The sequence below is a fragment of the Python bivittatus genome, unplaced genomic scaffold, assembly GCF_059951505.1.
Source record: "Python bivittatus isolate LINGU-HERP-01145 unplaced genomic scaffold, Pbiv_v1 ctg000700_np1212, whole genome shotgun sequence".
Taxonomy (NCBI): domain Eukaryota; kingdom Metazoa; phylum Chordata; class Lepidosauria; order Squamata; family Pythonidae; genus Python; species Python bivittatus.
The window spans coordinates 87,736,079-87,756,875 of record NW_028277098.1 but is presented as its reverse complement, the minus strand read 5'-3'; the positions used below and the strand labels follow the sequence as shown (position 1 = coordinate 87,756,875).

At 39.3% G+C, this 20,797-nt stretch overlaps 1 protein-coding gene across 5 annotated transcripts in view; it reads left to right on the top strand.

The window, feature by feature from the left end:
• NFATC2 (nuclear factor of activated T cells 2) overlaps window positions 1-20,797 on the top strand; it is a 168,811-nt gene that overhangs the window by 51,888 nt on the left and 96,126 nt on the right. For all 5 annotated transcript variants that reach the window (XM_088153539.1, XM_088153538.1, XM_088153537.1 and 2 more), the window contains exons 4-5: window positions 11,295-11,497; window positions 12,850-13,022. In XM_088153539.1, coding sequence (XP_088009665.1) covers window positions 11,295-11,497; window positions 12,850-13,022 — 376 coding nt within the window. The remainder of the gene's footprint in view (window positions 1-11,294; window positions 11,498-12,849; window positions 13,023-20,797) is intronic.

The window sequence follows — 20,797 nt, the reverse complement described above, 5'->3', positions numbered from 1 at the left end:
GGTCTTAGGGCAATGTGTGAATCTATTATTTCTACCCAGGATTTATAGACTGAGTCACAATTGACTGGGTGCGCATATGAAATAAGGAGCTACTTTTGTACATATAATGCTAATCAATTTAATGTAATGTAATTTATTTGATTTAATATGGCCACCCACTCTGGAAGACTCTGGGCAGCTTACAAAATCCATAAAAAGAGTAAAAACAATTAAAATCCACAAAAACAGGCAGCCTGGATTCAGACTATTAACACAACAAACAGTACAGAAAAAAGCAGTACAACATAATTATAAGTAGAACACTCAGATTTTTATCAGCTTAAGCTTCTTTGTGATAGGGTGAACTGGTAATTTAATTTTAAACTTAATCGTGCATTTTTTTCTAATAAACCACTTTCTGCAATAAAAGTCTCCTTGTTTTCAGAGTGATGTTATTTATTTATCTGCCTGAGTACCTGGCATTTCTTCGGGTCAGAGACCAAGTCTAGCCATGTTAATATTCCAGCAGTAGGCAAAAGAAAAAGGAATAGAGCCGATTTCTACCAAAAGAAAGAAATAAAACCCCAAAATAGAATATGGAAAGGTACACATCATGTCTGGCTAGTCTTTCCCTTTTTGGTAAATGTGACTCAAATACATTGGTTTTTCTCCAGTCTATATATACACTTTTGGGGGAGGATTGTTTTGAGTTGCTCACCTAGTATGAGATGAGATCCTTTTCAGAATATCTATTTGCAATGTCTTGCTTTTTTTCTATTTTTTTTTCCATTGCTGTCCTTAACTCTTGATATGTATCCTCTGTGTCCCTAGAAGCAAAAATCAAGGATAAAAGTTTGGCCTTTGATAAAAGTAGTTTGCCTTTTTCCAGGATGTTATTCCCATGACTTGGTCTACCTTATAGCCTGGCTGTTTCCTGAATCTGTACCAATTGAACCTGACCCTGCATAACCTTTTCAGATTAGCGAAGATTGACTGGGTGCTGTCACCTATCTGATCCTGCTATCTAAAAAGCAAGCAAAATCTTCTATCTATTCGCAATTAAAAAACCCTAGTTAGCTTTGCTAATGTTTTTCATTTGCAGAGAAGGGTTTATTTAAAAAAACAAAACAAAAAACCTTGGGAAGTATTCAAATTCACTGTTTATTTCTGTGAACTCTGCATAAGAAGGATAGCTTAGAAACGAAGAGGAATCAACAACAATCAAATAGCAATCAAACTCTGAAGTAGTTTTACGATCCAGTTAAGCACAGTAACATTGTTTAGAAAAGCAATTATCATGGAAAAGGCTGCTGAAATATTGGAGTGGAAATATTTTTTTTTCTGTGAAGGAAAAAGAAATGTTAGATGAATATAGGCTATTCTACAATTCGCTGCTTGTAGATACTATAGCTAGGGGCAGGTAGCCTGTGTTAGAAAACTACGGCGGGTAATTTCCAATTTATAGTAGTTTGCACCTAACACCCTCCCAGTCAACCCATCCAGATCAGAGCAAGTATACATGTCACTCAGTTCAGCAAGCAAGAATAGAATTCAGTGTTTATATATTAAATATCAGCATATATTAGAAAAAATGTTAACTGGCAAAATGAGACAAAAGAGAGATAAAAGGGAGGGAAGAGGACTTAATAACAACAATCTGTATCCATCTATATAGATCAAAAGGCATGGAGCCTTTTCCAGAGCCACTAGAAATAATTCTGTGGGCAATTAACTTAGAAAGCCCCAAAGGCAATGGCCGTTGGTTTTTCCAGCCTTAACCCTTTTATGTACATAACAGTATCAGAATAGAGATGGGAAGTAGAACACCAAGTGATCCCTGCTCTATTCTAGATCATGAAAGAAGCAACTTGATGGACAGGGGAATGTATCCAACAACCTGTTCCTCTCCATTGCAGAACTGTAGCTGACACATCCCTCATCCCTGGCCATGTTTCCTGGTGATGCTGAATCTGGCTTCTCCATCTCCCCCTCCTCCCTCCAAAACATCAGATTATTGCTGTTGGATGTATGGCTGGGAGTTGGCTGCAGGGCAGAGGATAGTGTCAGCTATTTGTCTTTATTTGCAACATAAAAAGAGACTTCTAGGTATCCCAATGGCATTCTGCTGCTTGATACAGAGAATTCTCAAACTCATCCGTTGCCTTCAGAGAGTCATAGAGATATCTGTGCCGGGCACTGGAATAGTATGGTGGCCCATGGTCTATACCAGTGTTTCTCACCTTAGCAACTTTAAGTTGTATGTACTTCAACTCCCAGAATTCCCCAGCCAGCATGCTGGCTGGGGAATTCTGGGAGTTGAAGTCCACACATCTAAAAGTTGCCTAGGTTGAGAAATGCTGCTGTATATCATGACTATGGCAGGGCAAATAACTCCTTTAAATGGATGTGAGGAAGAGATGGCTTTCTATCTTATGGAATGAAATCTATGTTTGCTACCACAGGAACATAGCATGCAACTTTTCTACAACTTGCATTTGGCCTTTAAATGGCACACTGGAGGCCACATACCGTGTAACATATGGTTATTTGAAATGTATTTAATAATTTACCCCTTTGGTTACCTTAAAAATTATAATTTGGTGCAGCTTCTGGAAAATGTTTGTAAGGGGGGTGGCTGCACGTAGTTTTCAAGCTACAAGCTTGAAGGAATCTTCCCTGTCCTAGATTCTTGATGAAGATTGCCTTCAAACAGACACAAAAGATATGCTTATATTTTCAGGAATTTCTGAGCCATTCGCTGCCAAAATCCAGTCCTGATTTAAATGTCTGCTTTCCTTCCCTCCCCCCTCCCAATTTTGTTTGTTTCAGCATTTAAAGAAGGAATGGGGGGAGGTTAACTGTTGCTATCTTGGCAAATGGCATCACTTGGCTGATCTCAAAAAAGCTAAGGTGGGTTGGAGTTCGATAGTACTTTGATGGAAGACTACTACAAAATTCCAAAGCTCTAGCCTAGAATGGGAAATCAAAAAAATCCTGGAAGAAGGCAATGACCAGCCACTTGTTGCCAAGAAAATGATATGGATGCTTCTATTTGATAGCCAGCAATCAAGATCAACTCATGCAATTTTTATCAAAACTTTGTTAATCTACTGTAGCTCAGCAGGTTTCTACCAGTAAGTGCTAGTCCACCTTTAATTTTTTTCCACCCTTGCTTTGAATCATCACCATCCGCCTGTTGGCAGCTATCCCTGTGTAATCTTTAATGTTGGGTACTGCTTTGAGATATTTCTCATGACCGGCTTAGAATCTGCTATGTAACCTGGAAATAATTATTTTAAGGAGGTTCTAGCACATCAAGATGTTGAATTTTTTTTAAAAAAATGTGCTTAAAGTAGTCATTTTCATTCTGAAGAGTGCTCCTTCCCTTGAGGAGGATCCAAGGCTGGCTGTTCTCCAAAACTGATGCCCCCCAAAATTCTCTTTGCATATAGCATGAGAGGGTTTTTAGTAGGGAAGTCGTGTATTTTTTTGGTATCATTCAGAATTAAAAGACCATTTTAAATAGTTTATAAAAGTTATTTATCATAACAGAGAGCTTGGTCCAGTGCAAGCCAGAGAGAGAAAAGTTACTTTATAAAGCAAAACCACAAACTCTTATGCTGGTTTAATGATGAAGTCCACATTTTTGTGGATGAGTCCATTCTGTTTGCACACACACAGAACTGTATTCCAAGTTAATGAAGTTATTTGTACAAGTAAAACTTGCAGGCTTCTCCCCCCTTTCTTAAAATCATACAAAGGATGTGAAACATTTTTTGGCCTTTTGTATATTTAATGCTAGATCTGTGAAAGCAAAATCGGTTCAAAGACTGTGTGTCTCGTGGGTTCTTCTTCATTAACCATGCTATGGAAAGCTGCCAGCCAATCTAGAAGCTGCATGTGGTCTTTTTCTGGGGAGGGGGTAGGTAGTGATGGTGGTTTAATCTAGGCAGAGATACCTCCTGCTGACTGTTAAACTAGAGAACAAAGAAAAAGAAACTTTTTTTTAACTATAGATGCTATTAGCTTAATGTTTCTGTTCTCTGATCTTCTTGCCTATTTGCTTTGTACAGTTTAATCAAGTTTTTTTTTTAATATGTGGACCAAGTAATTGAAAACAAATTTACCGTGTCTTAGACCATCAAGTTCCCTTTCAGCTAGATGGCTGGCTATGCGGTAGATTCGTCTGCTTTCAATTTTCAGTGATGTGAGAAATGTAGAATGGCTTGATTTGTAATTGTGAGTGTTAATAATGAAAGAGATATTCTCTGGTCTGGAGTCTGCACAGGAATTCTGGCTCTGTTATGCTTCACGTAACAAAATCCAGTTCAAAAGCCTGCTGTTATTCTTTACTGAAAATTTTTATGCTCAGCTCGCTTTTTAAATAAACCAAGGGCTCCTTTTACTTCCTCCAAACATATGCTGCATACAGGATACATAAATATTTGCATAGAGAAAGATTGCCATGAACATTTTGAAAACTTGTTTGCTTAAATACATATTTCGGTTGATAAATTTTTTGCTTCTGCCTGTCACCGTCAGTATCAAAACAGTAGGAAACAGTTCATAATCCAAACATGTATTTTATGGAGTGCTCTCCTTCATTTGGGGGGATTTGGGATGCATGTCTTCAAATTTTTATATCTGATTGTAAATAATCATTTGATGAAAAACTGAAAATCCAAAGGTTTGGGGATATTTTGGTGTGTTACTGTGGCAGTTGTACACTGGAGTCTCCAAAGCCAAGCTGTTAATATTCTTTTGGGGAACCAGGAGATTCTAAACTACAGGCTGTTCCTAACCTCAGAATCTACAGTATATTATGTTTGTAAACCTTCATTCCAGCTCATGTGACTTTAGGCAGTGCCACAGTATGGCTGTTACTGCTAATGTGGCTTGAAAGAGTTTTCAGAGTTTAAAGGAAAAGTATTTCAAGATAGAGAATATATCAAAAGGCAGTCCCTATGTTTTAACTCTATCAGAACTGAGAACTTCTCTGTTCTTGGTCAGACAAGCTCAGGTTTTATACAGCTTCTGTGCTTCCAAGGCTAGGAGGTGGCTTTCTGGCTTCTGATGTGTGGGTTAGCACAGCATTTTCCCCTTCCCCACACACTTCTGTCATTCAGACCTTGGTTGAAAGGCTTTTTAAGAAGTTTTGAGGGAGGCAATCAGAAGAAAGCTAAGACTTTGAGATGCTTCTAACATCAGTGAGAGGTGGGACTGGGTGTACCATTCTGAGTTCCTTACAGAAAGGAGACGTTAAATGTGATTTACGCTACCCTAAAGCATACAGTTAGCTAGGTGGATCAAAGATATATTAGGGCTGTGTAAATCATTCCATGGAGGCCCTTTGCTCTGTATCCGCTTTTGAAGTAGCCACAACTGCTCAGAAGCTTGGTGTGACTATTTTGAGGCCCTGCTGCGACCTGAGCATGGCTGAGCACATGCAGGAGACATTACTGCCCGGTTGCAGGCCTAGAAACCTTGGGACAGCCTCCAGACAACTCTGCCAAGCTTTCAAGAAGCTATAGCTGTTTTGCAGCTTTAAGGAATAGATTTCCACTGTGCTTTCCCAGGATCATAGCTTCACATTAAGGACAGGTTGAACTTCTTCCTAAAGTTTTGTTTAGTTGTTTGTTTGTTTGGGTTTTTGTTTTGTCACACTGGCAGTGGATTTTAAGGTTGTGAATCTTGCAAATTCACACAACCCCAGAGTGACATTTTAAATAAGAGACACCCCTCCGAGACAACCTCAGCTTCTCCCAAGGGGGGGGTTGCACTTTTCCTGTCCTGAGATTGTATTGGGAGGGAGACAATGTTCAGGTCCGTAATGGTGTACCTTCTTCTGTGATTGACCTGTGCTTCCTCTTCCTCTGTTTCTGAGCTTCACGCAAAGGATGGGTGCGAGCATTTCCTGTCATTTCTCAAAACCTGGGAGAGACAGGAAGCACAAGTTACTTGTGCATCCTCTCAAACCATTTCTACAGAACATGCAAAGTGTGATTGCATTTCATGGTAGAGTTACAGCAAAACTCATTGCACTCAAGTATAAGATAACATGATAGCTATATGTAACCTGGCTTTGCAGGGCTGGCTTCATATTTGAATGGGAAGTCTGAGCGAAAGATCTCCTGTGTCCCTGCTGTGTTGTCAGATGAACATGGTGTACTGAACAACAGCAGCGAGAGGTTGTTGAAATAAGTGATAGGCAGTTGGGTCTGTCAACTAGATCAGCTGCACACTGTTTCAGAGTAGTGTCACATCAAAGATTTTGTGGAAAGGCGGCTTCTGCTGAGTATAGATCAAGGCCAAGTGGGGTGCGGGGCTGGGGAATCACTTTGGAGCCTGGCACAGATGTCAGGATAGACTTCACTGAGCACTGAGATCCAAACAGTTAGCCAGAGGTGTTGCATACTATTGTTGGACAACATGTTCCACAGCTATTTATGTGAAGTAATAGAACATCACAATGCTTGAAAGTGTTTTAGGTTTCATGCGTCAACCTTTGGTATGGAGTTGCATTTGTGTGTATGTATGATTCGTAGGGACCTTTTGAATCGAGCCTTTCTCACAAAGTGATCAGTATGTCCTTTGCTGAACCTCCAGAACTTGGAATCATTAAATCGAATACATTACCTAAATTTTGAAATGTGGACTGTTGGATGCTTCACATATCCATCTCCACTCCAAATCTGTTTTTGAATTCTCTGGAAGGGAAAAACAAACAAAACAAAAAAACTATGATTGAATGGGGTGTTTTGGGGCTCAATTTGTGACTAGGTTTTGCAACTGTAATGCTGTCTTTAACTCCTTTTTACTGCAACCCCATTTCCTTGCATTATAAGCTTCAACTACTTTTTCTATGAACAAACTTCATTTACTTACAGGTTGGTCTTCATGAAAAATATAAACATTTCTTCTCTTTTTCTCTGGATACACATGTGCAATATGGTGTGTGTGTATGTGCGTGTGTTGTATTTACATACAGTACACAGATATGCATAATTACACACACACACACACACACACACACTTCCTTGGATTTGATCTAATCATGATTGCAGATTATTTTTTCTACTGCTAGATTATTTCCAGCTATTGAAAAGCAGGAAATGCTCTGTAAGCTGGAAATGTAAACTACCAAAAACTTTGGCTAAGCATTCATTTGATGCCTTACCTATTGAAACTAAGCCTTCAGAGTTAGCTTTGAAGTTCTTCCTTGCATGTTATAAGGAAGATTGTAGACATCCTGCCTTGGAAGTGTTTTGTTGTTGTTGTTGTTTTGCCAGAGAGGAAGAAGGAGCAGCCATTGTCCTCAGAAAGTCACTCAAGAGAGATTCAGTTCTTCAGATGACAACCCAGCATTCGTTTATGAGAGTTCAGTTTCTGCTTCATGTAGTGACTCTTTCCAAAATGACTTTGTGCGGTGATTTCATGAGAATATTTTCATTCTTACAGCTTGTCAATACTGGCCCTACTCGCCATTTTTAGAGAATATGTTCTCAGATGCAACTTTTATCTCATCCCCAGCCCACTGTGGAGGCAGCTTACGTGACTTCAGCAGTTCAGATTTAAAGTGTTTTTCCTTTCCTCTGGCCTCCAGTCTTGCCATTTGCACATTTTGTGATGCCTCACTGATGGCGCGGGTGATGATGCAGTCTGGTGCTGGGATCTACCTGTTCTTACTGGTCATTTCCCAATGCTGTCCCCTCCTCTCTGTTCACTGGACAGTGCCTTCTGTGCCCATTGCTTGGGCTGCAGGGGAGACAGGGAATCTGGCTTTCGTAGGGGCCTTATGCAGGATCTTTATATACATTAGTCTAATTCAGTGTTTCTCAAACTTGACAACTTTAAGATGTGTAGACTTCAACTCCCAGAATTCCCCAGCCAGCCATGCTGCCTGGAGAATTCTGGGAGTTGAAGTCCATACATCTTAAAGTTGCCAGGTTTGAGAAACACTGGTGTAACATTATCCTGGAAGACTGTTAACACATGTTAACAATCACTTGAAAGAGTGGTAGACCTTTGTTTAAATAAACAGGACTAGCACTCTGTAAAGGAAAGAGGGGTGGGTCCTATCAGCTGTAAGTTATTTGTTCTGTCCAAAATTAAGTCATGATAGTGTTACATCTGCTGACAAGGAGTTTCACATGTCCATGCTTTTTACTGGTCTTATTGCTTGTGGGAAGGGGAGACAGGACTATTTTGTATACGCTACTGGATAATTCTGGGTTCTGTTGGCCACGGCCATTTGTAGCACTCATGGACCTGAGACATTTGGTAGCAAAGCTGAAATAAAAGTTCTGCCAGTTTTCCTTCTAGCCTTAGTGATAGAAAGACTGATCTGTATCAACAAATAGCCTGGCTGACAAGTCTGTGGGCCCAGGTTGAAGTGGAAAGGAACTGTCTCAATGTGCCATGTGAACTTCACCCCATACCCTCATCCACCTCACCCCCTGTTAGCCAGGCTGTCTTTTAAACTAGGCCTGTAGATCCATTTTCACAAATAGCTCAACAATGGGTAACCGGTGTGAAACACTCTACACTGGCAACTTATCAAATGGGCAACTTGAAAAGTTCTTACAACCTCTGTCCCAAGCCTCTAGCCACACTTGCCCAAGCCCATGATTGGTGTCAACCCAACAGGGTAGACCAGACTAAGAAACCAATGCCATATAGGTCAGGACTATTTTTATTGTAACAACTATGGTAGCAGAAGCTTGCAAGTCAAAATGTGCTTCCCTTTCTTCACTTTATCTTTGTGTGAAGTAGGGAGGGGCCTGTCTGAGATGTTTTCTCAAATTATTTTCTTGGTCTGGGCTCAAGCTCCTCTTATCTGACTGTTGTCTTGGTAACGGCTCTTCCTTCTGTCCTTCAAGGCCATTCCTATGTCATCAACAATTGGTAGTAGTTTTTCTCATCAGTTGGTGTTGTTGGATGAGAGGGAAAACAAAGCCAGGAGACCCTACCAATTGCTACTGTTAAATTGTCCCAAGGTAAAGGTGTAAGGATGAGATGACTTGAAGGCCTTATTATGGATGCAGATTGGAGCAACCATGGTATCCTTGTGGACAAGCTGTCAGTGTTTGGATGTGGAGGCATTGTATTATGATGGTTCTACTCAGAAGATGGCCATTTCCAGAACATGGTGCTTGGGGATTACTCTTCATCCCCATGGTGGTTGAGTTGGGTTAGGTCTTGGTGTCCCGCAGGAGTCCCCTACTTTTTAACATCTACATGAAATTGCTGAAAGAGGTCATCTGAGGATGTGGGCTGAGATGCCATTAATATGTGGATGACAGCCAGCTCTACTTCCCCTTTTCATCTAACATGGTTGAGGTGGTTGGCATTCTGAACTAGTGCTTGAGCAGGGAAGTGAACTGGATGAGACCTAATAAACTGAGACTCAGTCAAACGAGACAGAGATGGTGTTTATGGGTGCTGCATCTGTCTAGCTGAGTGATGCCTGTCAGTCATGGAGGGATCTGCACTTGCCCTAAAGGAACAGGGTCACATGTTGGGGGGTGCTCCCAGTTCCATCATTGTCAGTAGAGGCCCAGGTAGCCTTAGTGGCATAGAGTGCCCTTTATCAGCTTCAGCTGATTACCAACTGCGACCATACCTGGACAAAGACAGCCTCACAACTGTTTTTCATGCTCTGGTAACTTCCCAGTTGAATTACTGCAATGCATTATTCATAGTGCTGCCTTTGAAAATGGTCAGAAACTTCCATTAGTTCAGAATAGTTCAGTCCACTGGGGCTGGCCGATGCACACGTATTATGCCAGTTCTTTATCATCTACCCTGGCTGCCAGGCTGTTTCCAGACCCCATCCGTAGTGCTGCTTTTGACCTTTAACCTAAACAACTTAGGACCAGATGACCTGAAGAAGCACCTTCTCCTATATGAACCTACCCAGACCTTAAGATCATCTAATGAAGCCCACCCTCCGGGTCCCCTTACCAAAGAAAGCTCTACAAGAGGAAGAACTTTTTCTGTGGTGGTGTGGTGGCACCCGTTTATGGAATTCCCTCCCCAGAGAGGCTTGACTGGCCTCCATATTAGCATCATTTTGATTCCAGGTGGCCACCTTCCTATTTTCCCAGTCTTCTTACCTGGCTTTTCTTGTATCTTAAATACATTTGAATTCATATTGTTTTAGTTTTTGAATAACTGCCTAGTTTATATGGTTTTTATTTTGCATTTTATTGTATATGTTTTTATTCAAATTGTATTTTAGTGTGTTTATTGTAAACTGCTCAGAGAGCTTCAGCTACTAGGTGGTTTAAAAATGTAGGTTGGTTGGTTGGTTGGTTTTCTGTTGACTTGAGTACTGGAATACTTAATAATGTGGTTGTGACAAAGAACCCATAATTAAGACTGGGAATGCTCATCAAGATCTGTGATGACTATAGGCTGACTGATTTTGGTTCCTTTTAAGATGAGCAAAAGGAAGCCTTTGATTAACGAATTGTATCAATTAACTAAGTATTGTAGTCCTAGCTTTTCTCTCTCTCTCTCAATTTTCACTGATACTTTCACTTTCACCAATGCTTAGACTGTTATGTTTAATAGCCTTAATAATTCTGTGTACATGTGGTTTTTTTTTTTCTCATAAGAGAAGTTACAACTACTTTCCTTCCCACTTTGATACTACGACTGCCCCCATCTCTCTCTCTCTCTCTCTCTCACACACACACACACACACACACATAAACATACACACATTTAGTGTAGAGGTATTACTTAGTCTCCTTTGAGCATGTGGAATCTAGACAGACAAATTTTTATTTGATTGATATTTTAAAAATGGTTGATGGTTCTGTATAGTTCAATGGGTTACATTCCGATTATGAAGAATGTGAAGATGCTTAGAATAAGAGCAAACATTTTACTGAGTAACATAAAGTTAGAAACTTCAAAGCAGCATACTGTACTCCTATTAGAACTATCGAATATCACATTTTTGGAAATTAATCGGCTATTTCACGGGGAATAGTCATATTTCAGCCTTGCAAAATAAAGCCACAAGAGATAATAATATTATTGCTCATTATTCTTCACTAGTCAATTTATCCATGTTCTTTGTATGCATAACTATTCTAGCCTGAAGGATAGGAAAAGAACCATCTGTCTTTTAGTTATTAAAGTTTCCTGTCTGGTTATCTTGAGGTGATCCTCACTTACCACAGGGGATAAGATGAGCAACTATTTATAAGCATTTCATGTTGTTTATCTGACAATGCTAAAATATTTCAATTTGTTGCTCTGTTTGTTGTTGAGATAATGGTGTGAATGGTTTGTTCTCTTGCCAGCTTCATGGCTACATGGACCACAAGCCCTTGGGCCTTCAGATCTTCATTGGAACAGCAGATGAGCGGATTCTTAAACCACATGCTTTTTACCAAGTCCATCGTATCACGGGGAAAACAGTCACTACCACGAGCTTTGAGAAAATCATTGGCAACACCAAAGTGTTGGAAATCCCTCTGGAGCCAAAAAACAACATGAAAGCAACGTAAGGGTTTTATACTAGAAAATGTTGTAAGATAGCGAGAGAGGAAAACTTAAAATCTTAATGTAAAAGATGCCTGTATTAATTTGTAGAGAAAACTCTCAAGTGTAAACCCACTTTGCTTCACAGTGTGACTTGACCATGGCACATAGTTCAGTGATAGAATACAGAATGCAGCGTGTCCTTTTCAGTCCCTTACCGAGGTTGCACAATAGGGGAAAGACGTTTTTCTGCTGGAGATCTTGTTAGCAGAATAGACAATGACTCCTGCACCATTTTTTATTGAAATCACAGCTGTTGATTTTCCTGGAAGCTCCTACTTCTCAAGGCCTGTAACTTTAGAGTCTTTTTAGTGCAAACCCTTGATCATTAGATGCTCTGATTTCTGCACCAAGAGGACTTTCTGATTTGCCAGTCCTTGGAAGAACAGGGCCTTTCAATAAATCAGCCTCCTCCCAAAATTTGAAATTAACATTTGAACTGACTTCTCTTCTTAGGTTTTGAACTGAGGTGACCATCAGATACTCTAATCTCTATGAGCATTCACCTTTGGATGGATGGATGGATGGATGGATGGATGGATGGATGGATGCAACAGTATGGCTAGACCAGTAATCCCACTTGCCCAAGTCATTGTTGCACATGTAGAATGTATGTAGCTCAGGGTTGAACTGTTGGTTCTTGATGGTCTAGAAACAAAATGTCTACAGGAAGAAAACTAAGCTCAGAGAATATCAAGACCCCAGTTCCAGGCATGATACTTGATAGGAAAGACATTGTCAGCTGCTTAAGACTGAGAGCTCACTACAAAATATTCCCTAGAACAGTGTTGTTCAAACTTGGCCACTTTAGGATGAGTGGACTTCAACTCCCAGAATTCCCCAGCCAGCATGTTGAAGTCCACTCATCTTAAAGTGGCCAAGTTTGGACAACACTGCCCTAGAATAATGAAGGGTTGCAGATTTAGGAATGTTTTTATCAGCCAGCACTATTGCACTGGTCCTTTGGTATCAGTGATTTCCAGATTAGGAGTATATAAAGTATTTCATGAATAATCCCGCTGGAATTACTCGCACTTCCTGCTTTGGAACCACTGTTTGATTCACAGGGTTGTAAGCTGACAGAGATAAATGGGAACACATACTGTTGCAGAGATACAGTGATCCATTTACTCTAAGGGAAGACAGAGAATCTACCCACCCCTTGGTGAGACTATGTAGAAAGAAGCTAGGCATACCTGGACCATTAAATCTATAGTCATAATCAGAGAGACAAAAAAACATACATTAATTTCAGGAGTGGGGGGGGAGTGTTTACCTTGCAAAAGATTATTCAAGTATTTGTTTGCTCCATAGCATTGACTGCGCAGGAATTCTCAAGCTGAGAAATGCAGACATTGAATTACGGAAAGGAGAAACGGATATTGGCCGAAAGAACACTCGTGTGCGATTGGTGTTCCGTGTGCACATCCCTGAATCCAGTGGCCGGATAGTTTCTTTGCAAATTGCTTCCAACCCCATTGAATGCTGTGAGTCATATTTTTCCAGTCACTTCGTTATTTTCAGTAACAGTTTTTGAAACCGTTAAGCTTTACAAGACCTGAAATAAATCTGGAAAACAGTCTAACCCAGTGTTTTTCAATTTACCAACTTTAAGAAGTCTGGACTTCAAGTCTCAGAATTCCCCAGCCAGCATTGCTGGCTGGGGAATTCTGGGAGTTGAAGTCCAGACCTCTTAAAGTTGCCAAGGTTCAGAAACACAGGTCTAATCTCTTGCCAAAAGCAAACGCCACCCTCTTTGTTTCCTGTGTGTTAATCCATAATTAACTAATTTTAGGGCTTGGGTTTCAATCCTGTGCTATGCATGCTTACTTCTCTGGGGCTCTCTTCTGAACTTGAAGATTAAGATTGCATATCACACCATTAACAGAGAGATGCTGCAGACTTATAAGAGAACAGCCAAAACGTAGCAGGATTCTTCCAGAACAGATGGAACAGTGTGATTTTGTGTGTGTGCTTCTAAGATTGCCTGATCATTTAAAAAATGGGAGTTTTATAACTCTGACTGTGAATGCATCTTATGCTTCCAGGCAGTACTCCAAAAGACTTTAGGATAAGCCACAGTCCAAGAGAAAAAAAGGGGGTATGAGTTGGGGAAGAAGGATTTCCACCAAACATATCTAACTAATTCAGGATGTATACCCACCATGTTTTTTCCATGGGGAAAATGTTGGCTTACTTGCAGGTAGGCATCCTCTTAAATATTCCAGTTTATCTCCCTTTGAGGTAGGAGGATGACACAAACATTTACAGGCCCTCACTGTCTGAAAGTTTGAGACCTGTGGCATAACCTCCATTCTGGCACCTCAAAGGAGGCTTAGTCATTTTTGGAGAGCTTGCCCTTGTGACTATCTTTTCTCATCCTGCAGTGCTTTTTGTTGGTAACTTGAGCTTTTTCAGTGGTTTGGGGATTTCATAGTCATAACGAACCATTTTTACATCTTTTACTGTATGACTCATATTAGTGTACAAAGCCTTGTTGTAACAATAAACCGCCTGAGAAAGAAGGCTTTGAAAGATCTACTCTGTGGTTTTTGATTGTAGTGTAATGCTTTCCCTAAGGCACATCTGTATTGGAGTTGCACCCTGCTAAAAATTGTGTTAGGTTTGCAGCTGAAGCATCTGGAACAGTAATTATTAATTATTGGGGTTTGTTTTCTTGGATCAGAACAAGGTCCCTATAACTTCTGTGTTCTTTTTCTGTTGCATCCTGATAAATAAATCTACACGTGTGTTGGTGGCAATATGTTACTGCTTATGGTTTGCATGTTGTATCAAAGTTGTGTTGTCTCTTTCCATGGAGGTTTCCTTTAGTTAATCTGCCTGTTGATTGTAAGTTGTATTAAGAATTTAAACATTTCTTAAAGCACACACATACAACCTATACCCTAACTTATAACTTTGACTTCACCTGGGCAATTCTTTGATTGAGCATTCCATAAAGTACTCTTGGTTTAATATTCTCAGTATGTACTCAGTATCTTGGTGCTTTGCCTGACATTCTTTTTAAAAATTTATATATGTTTATTAAGAATTTTATATAAGATAAAAGACAGATCTAAAGAAAAAGAAAGGAAAGAAAGAAAGAAAAAAATAGTTATGAAATATAATGACTTTTGACCTTTTCTTCAACAGATAATTAAAACCTTATAATCCCTCCTCTCTTTTAGGTGTTATATAGATTCCTTCAGCTCACTTAATCGACATCTTTTTTAATCTTCAGAACATAAATCATCATTATTTTTTTTTCTTCTTTCAGCAAAAAGTCCATATAAAGTTTCCAGTCTTTCAGAAAAGTTTTTGTTGTTTTTTCTCTGACCAAACAGGTCAGCTTTGCAATCTCAAAAAATTCCGACAAATTTCACAATCCATTCCTCCACTGTGGCATTTCATTATTCTTCCATTGTTTTCTTGGTCATCCCTGCAGATATAAATTCTTATTCCAATTTTTTGTAAATGAAGTATTTTTTTAATCTTTTTTTTCTTATATATGTTTCCTGTAGACAAATTGCATCTTGTTTTAATTTTTTCAAATAATGAAATAACCTTTTTTCTCTTTTGGGGGGCATTAGCCCCATTGGGCACAAAGATCCATATCTATGTTGTAAATGTTGAAAAGTCTATGCCTGTAGTGCCTAATATTGTCTCTTCCTCAATATTCCTCCTCCTCCTCCTCCTCCTCCTGCTGTTGTAGCAACTCTTCATCTTGTTCCAACTGTGCTTTCTTTAAACCTCTTATAGAAATCTCTTGCCTTTTGTACAGAATTCAACCTGTACCTCTGTTGATTAAATGTCAAAATTAATCCTTCCAACTTATCCCAATGGAATGGTATCCCCTTCTGTTTAAATTTATCTGTCAAAAATGCATATTCTTTTCTCTTCCATAGAATTCTAATTGGTATCTCTTTCAGCAAAATTAGATGTGTATTATTTATTTTTAATTTAGTATTAAAAGGTCGCTGGAGAATCTGGTCCCTTGTCTTCTTTCTGACAGTGAACAACTATGTTCCTTGGTATTTTTCTTATTTTTGCATATCTTGTATTAATTCTGTACACATTATCCACTTCTGATTCAACATCTTCTTTGTCCCATTACAAAAATTTGGATAGTGACTCTACAACTTTCTGTCAAGTATCTTTACCAGATCCTTCTCACACTGCTCTCAATTTCAAGCAAAATTCCTTCTCTCTTAGTTCTAAAGGGGCCATATTATCTAAGGCCTTTTCCATCTCCCTATTGGTTATTTCTGCTTTATTATCCAAAATTTCTATTTTTCTTTATTCTGTTTAACTTCTCCAGTTGTTTTTTATAGCATCCTCCAATTTTTTATCCATTTTTTCCCATATTTATAAATCTTTCTTCCAACCTCTCTTCTAAATTAGTCAGCTGGTAGTTGCTTCAGCATCATCTCTTCCATTTAGCAGAGGTGTGTTAGTCCACCATTGTTCTACCTGGAGGTCTGTGCTTTGCCTGACATTCATAGATGTCAAGTAGATGGGACAGTGCAGCTTCACAAGATCAGTTGTAGCAGAACTGATGTCCTGGTTAGATGCTGAGACCTAGCCATTATGAAAAATATTTTTCATTTACTTAAGGTATTCAATACTTCAGGTTTTATATCACTTCCTTTTTATTGTGCTCTGCTTATGTCAACCCCACTAGGTAAATGAGACTAGGAAACCAACTCCACCGGAAGGCTAAACCTACTTTTAATGAAATTGGCTGTAAAAGAGATTCTTGCAAGTCTGATTGTGCTCTACTTACTCCTCCTTTTTATAGTTCAGCTAATTAGGGAGGCTTCTGCCTGAGCTGCTTCTGAATGTGATCTTGTTCTGGACTTAAACAGTGCTTTAGCCTGGGTGGGAGGTTCTGCGTATCTCCATCAGGGTCATCTTCTTTCCTCTCTGTAAGTTGAGTAAATAGTGTCTTTACATGGAGAGCTATCTCTGCATACTGGAGACTTGTCCCAGTAATTTCTCTTGGAAGATAGATATCTTCTCCTCTCATCTGCAATTAGCAGACAGGTTTTAATGTTTATCTGGGTTGCAGATTTCCAGAGGTTCACTAGGTGGCAACAAAGAGAGGTTTCTGTATTGCTTTGCTGGCATCTGTTGGTCTATATTTTTGCAGTCTTGATATGATAAAACAATAGTCATACTTGTGTGGATTTCTCTTCCTTAGCTTTTTAATTTTTTTTCACCAATTTTGTACATTTTCTCCTTAGATTTATGTATGGATGATACTTCTTAGTTACAGTATCTTACTCTCTGAAAAATAGTCAATTTAATGAACAGCAGGCCAACTACAGATAAGTGACAAACCCTATTAGTTTATCAGAACTATAATTCTTTATAGTTGATGAATGGGGGTGAGGAGTCACATGAGCATGATTGTAAAGTCAAGAGGCATTTATTAGCCCTGGAACTAAAAAAAGAGGTAGATCTCTCCAGTTTCCCAGCATCAGTGTGCAAGGGTCTATACAGTTGTACCTTTACAGAGATTCATATTACTGACAAATCACCCTAGAGCATTACTCAGGGACTGGAGTTATAGATATTCATCCTTAGAGAAAACCCAATGAAATAATACTATCAAGTTAGTTAGCTGATCTGTTGCTCCCACCAATTGTAGTCCCTTGAGCTGGTGGTTGCTACCCACAAGGCATCTGAAAGCTCCAGGGAGAAGATCAGCAGCTGCAGAGAACTGACTTGAGTAGAGATGTCGTATTCCTCATCATGGGTCTTGAGGGATGTGTTCTTGATAGTTGAAAGGGTGATGTTTATAAAAGTATGGTGATTATAAAGTAATGTACTAAGAAGCTGTATGTGTGGGAAGTAAAAAGGTAAACACTCCCTTGATTTGAGATTAACTCCTAATGATTACATGAAAACATCCATGAAGTTTTCATAGTCTCAGTATGGAATTGGTTTGCTCTTGCCATCTTCTGTGAGCTTTTTCAACTTCCCAGTCTAGTCTATAGCCTTGGTCTATTAATCAAAAATTGTCCAGATTGGATCTTGCTTAGCATTTTGTTTTTAAATCAGATGGTGTTGACTAGGTCCTTCCACCTGCACTGGATATTTGTGACGGATTGAGTTATATTTTCAAAGGAACTTTGTGCAGATTTTCATAGAAATCTGGTGGCAATATTGAGTGAAAGAAAAATAAGTCAGTAATTATTCTCCTTGAATAGCTGAAAGATAAGACACAATATTTGAACAAAATGGAAGTATTGCCATGCTCAGGGGAACCCAAACATTTGTAGAGAGTAGAGATGATGACCTTGATGGAGAAAGGAAAGATTTGTTACTAAGGAACAAAAAGGGAAACATTGCTTGAGTCCAACAATGGGGGAGGATTACAAAAGCATCTCAGACAGACACCCCCAAGAAAGTCTTTAGTCTGAAACCCTGGAAAGCTGCTGTCAATTAGGGTAAATCAGAACTGCCTTCTTTTGACTGAGGACCACACCTGATCTTTGAATGGCAGGCTGAGGAACACACTCCCCAAAGTATCTGGTAACCACTGTGGAAAGAGAATGCTGCATTTAATAAGCCTGCGATCTGAACTAGCAGGACTCTTAGTTCTTATCTTTTAACTGTCCTTTTGCAGATATTGGGTACTATAAATATTATCAGTGCAAAGTTACCTTTTTACTCTTCCCTCAAGATTTACATGATTAATTTTGACATTTCTCTATTTAGTTACAAAGGCCTGTTTCAATTTTGATGAAGTTGGATCAAACCCATTCTTTTAAAACAACTTCCTTGGCAGTTTTCCTTTTTAATTTTTGTTCCTGTTCGCCAAGTTTCCCATAAAATTTAGATATTCTGCATTTGTGATATGTGGCACAGTTGCAAGTGCAATGGAAAGAATGTCTTCATCTTGGCAAATCTTTTGTGGCTTTCCTGCAACAAAGAAAGCCAGCTGGGAGAATGGCAACAGAAGTCTAACTAAAGAGCAACATCAAACTATTCTGAGGATTCTCAGGGGATTCATCAGCCTGATGTTTTCAGGCAGGGCATTATGAGGGCTGTCCATTTTCTGCTCAAAAACAATTAAAAGTCTTCCTTCCTTCCTTCCTTCCTTCCTTCCTTCCTTCCTTCCTTCCTTCCTTCCTTCCTTCCTTCCTTCCTTCCTTCCTTCCTCCCTCCCTCCCTCCCTCCCTCCCTCCTTCCTTCCTTCCTTCCTTCCTTCCTTCCTTCCTTCCTTCCTTCCTACCTTCCCTCCCTCCCTCCTTCCCTCCCTCCCTCCCTCCTTCCTTCCTTCCTTCCTTCCTTCCTTCCTTCCTTCCTTCCTTCCTTCCTTCCTTCCTTCCTTCCTTCCTTCCTTCCTCATATTAAATTCATATTACTTTAATTTAATAGCTCTTCTATGATGCCTCTCTCTCAAGCAGACTTGAGTGCCTTGTTTACTATGAATGATGAAAATTAATAGCATAGATGTAAATGGAAGTCTTTTTCATAAATGAATGTTGTTTGCATAGGAGGAAGAGTATTATAGCAGGAACAGAAATACACTGTTATTCTAGGAAAGATATGGATAGGTGAACAGAGTGCAGAAGTCCTGTACTGTAAGGTACAACAGAGAACTCCTTTGAAATGTGTTTACAGTACTTTTAAAATAAATGTTTCTTATTCACATGATATTGGTGGAAAATAAAAAAGTTTAGAAAATTGGCAGCCTAGTTTTCTAAAGACTCAAAAATAAAAGTACATCTTGATTAAACAATTAACTCTTTTCCCTGAACCATTTATATTTTTCTACAGTGTGTTTCTCTAACTTTATGGACAGCATCTTGTGTTTTAAATTAAACAAATTAATCTGAGTTCATGTAAGTTCACCTCCATACTGTATGGAAGTTCCAAACACCTTTGAGCTTTGTTGGGCTCCTGAGTGCCTAACTCTTGAGTTCACACTTTAAGCAGGGCAGGAAGGAAAAGTCAGATATAGATTGCAAAGTTATCTTGAGCTTATCCTAGAGTGATGGCCACCATGGGAGCCATAGCCTGTATTCAGTGAGCTGTGTATTATCCACAGCCAACAACAGCTGTCACACCTATTGTTGGAATTTCTACTTGAAATATGAAACAGTATAACTATGTCTGTTCTGATGCACTTCATGCTTGCTTGCAATTCTGGGAGTTGAAGTCATAACATGTGGAAAATGGCAGGTTGTAGAAAGTTGAGTGATTGTCTTTGAATAATGGGTGCAAGTTGGGGGCGGGTGGGGAAGAAATAGCACAGGAAGGGCTGTTACTTCTGTGCTGTAGATTTCATGGAAGCATCTAGTTAACTATTGTTGGATACAAGATACTTGGTTTCTTGGATTTCGTCCTGATACAGCAGGGATCTTCTTACGTTCTTAATAGAAAACTTAGCTGAACCCCAGTTTTAATTTCTGGTACTTCAGCAAACATTACTTGTAAAATCATAATCCTTCTTTTCTTACCCCACCCCCTTGCATTTAGATTAGAAGACATCCCTTTTAAAAACCAGAGAAATAGAAGCCAAAATCCACGTTGGAGTGTGTTACTCTGTAGGAATGGCACTTCTATTTACACTTTCAATAGTTGGAGCAGGTACTGGTTTTGAGAGTGCTGCTACATAGCCCAGAGTGACTCAAACAAACAAATGGAGGTAGAGGTAGGTGTGGACTAATAAGGACCACTTCACTGAAGCACTACAGGTTACTAGAGTCTCATGTCTGATTTATAATCCCTTACCTCCCTTAACAAAATCCATTTTTAGCATTTAGATTCAAGAGGAAATTGAGCTCCGAAGAATGAATCCAATGCTTTTACTTACTAGGGAGGAGAGGTTTCTGACCCAGTCAGCAGACAGTGAGGTGCTTTAAAGCATTCAATATGTGGTGGCTAATTGCATGATAGTTCCATGCTAGAAGCTGTGACATGAAAGTTCGCATAGGTAGCATTAGTTTTATGTAAATGACTTATCAACTGTTGCTTAATCACATCTACAGATGTCAAAGAATTTTATTATAATTTCTTTCTGGAAGAGAATTTGGGTTTTTCTACCACCAAAGATCTGTGGTGGGACAAATTTGCCATCTGACATTCAGCTAGTGTTTGTCCTTCCCCAGGGGAAAAAAAGGCTAGCAAAAATAAACAGGATGGCTAGAACGCTTGCCTTTCTCTTTCTTTTCAAAAGAAAAATGCTTTGCAGGATTCTTCGGAGTCGTTGATTTTCCTTTGTAGCATTTCCTAAATTGACCATATACTG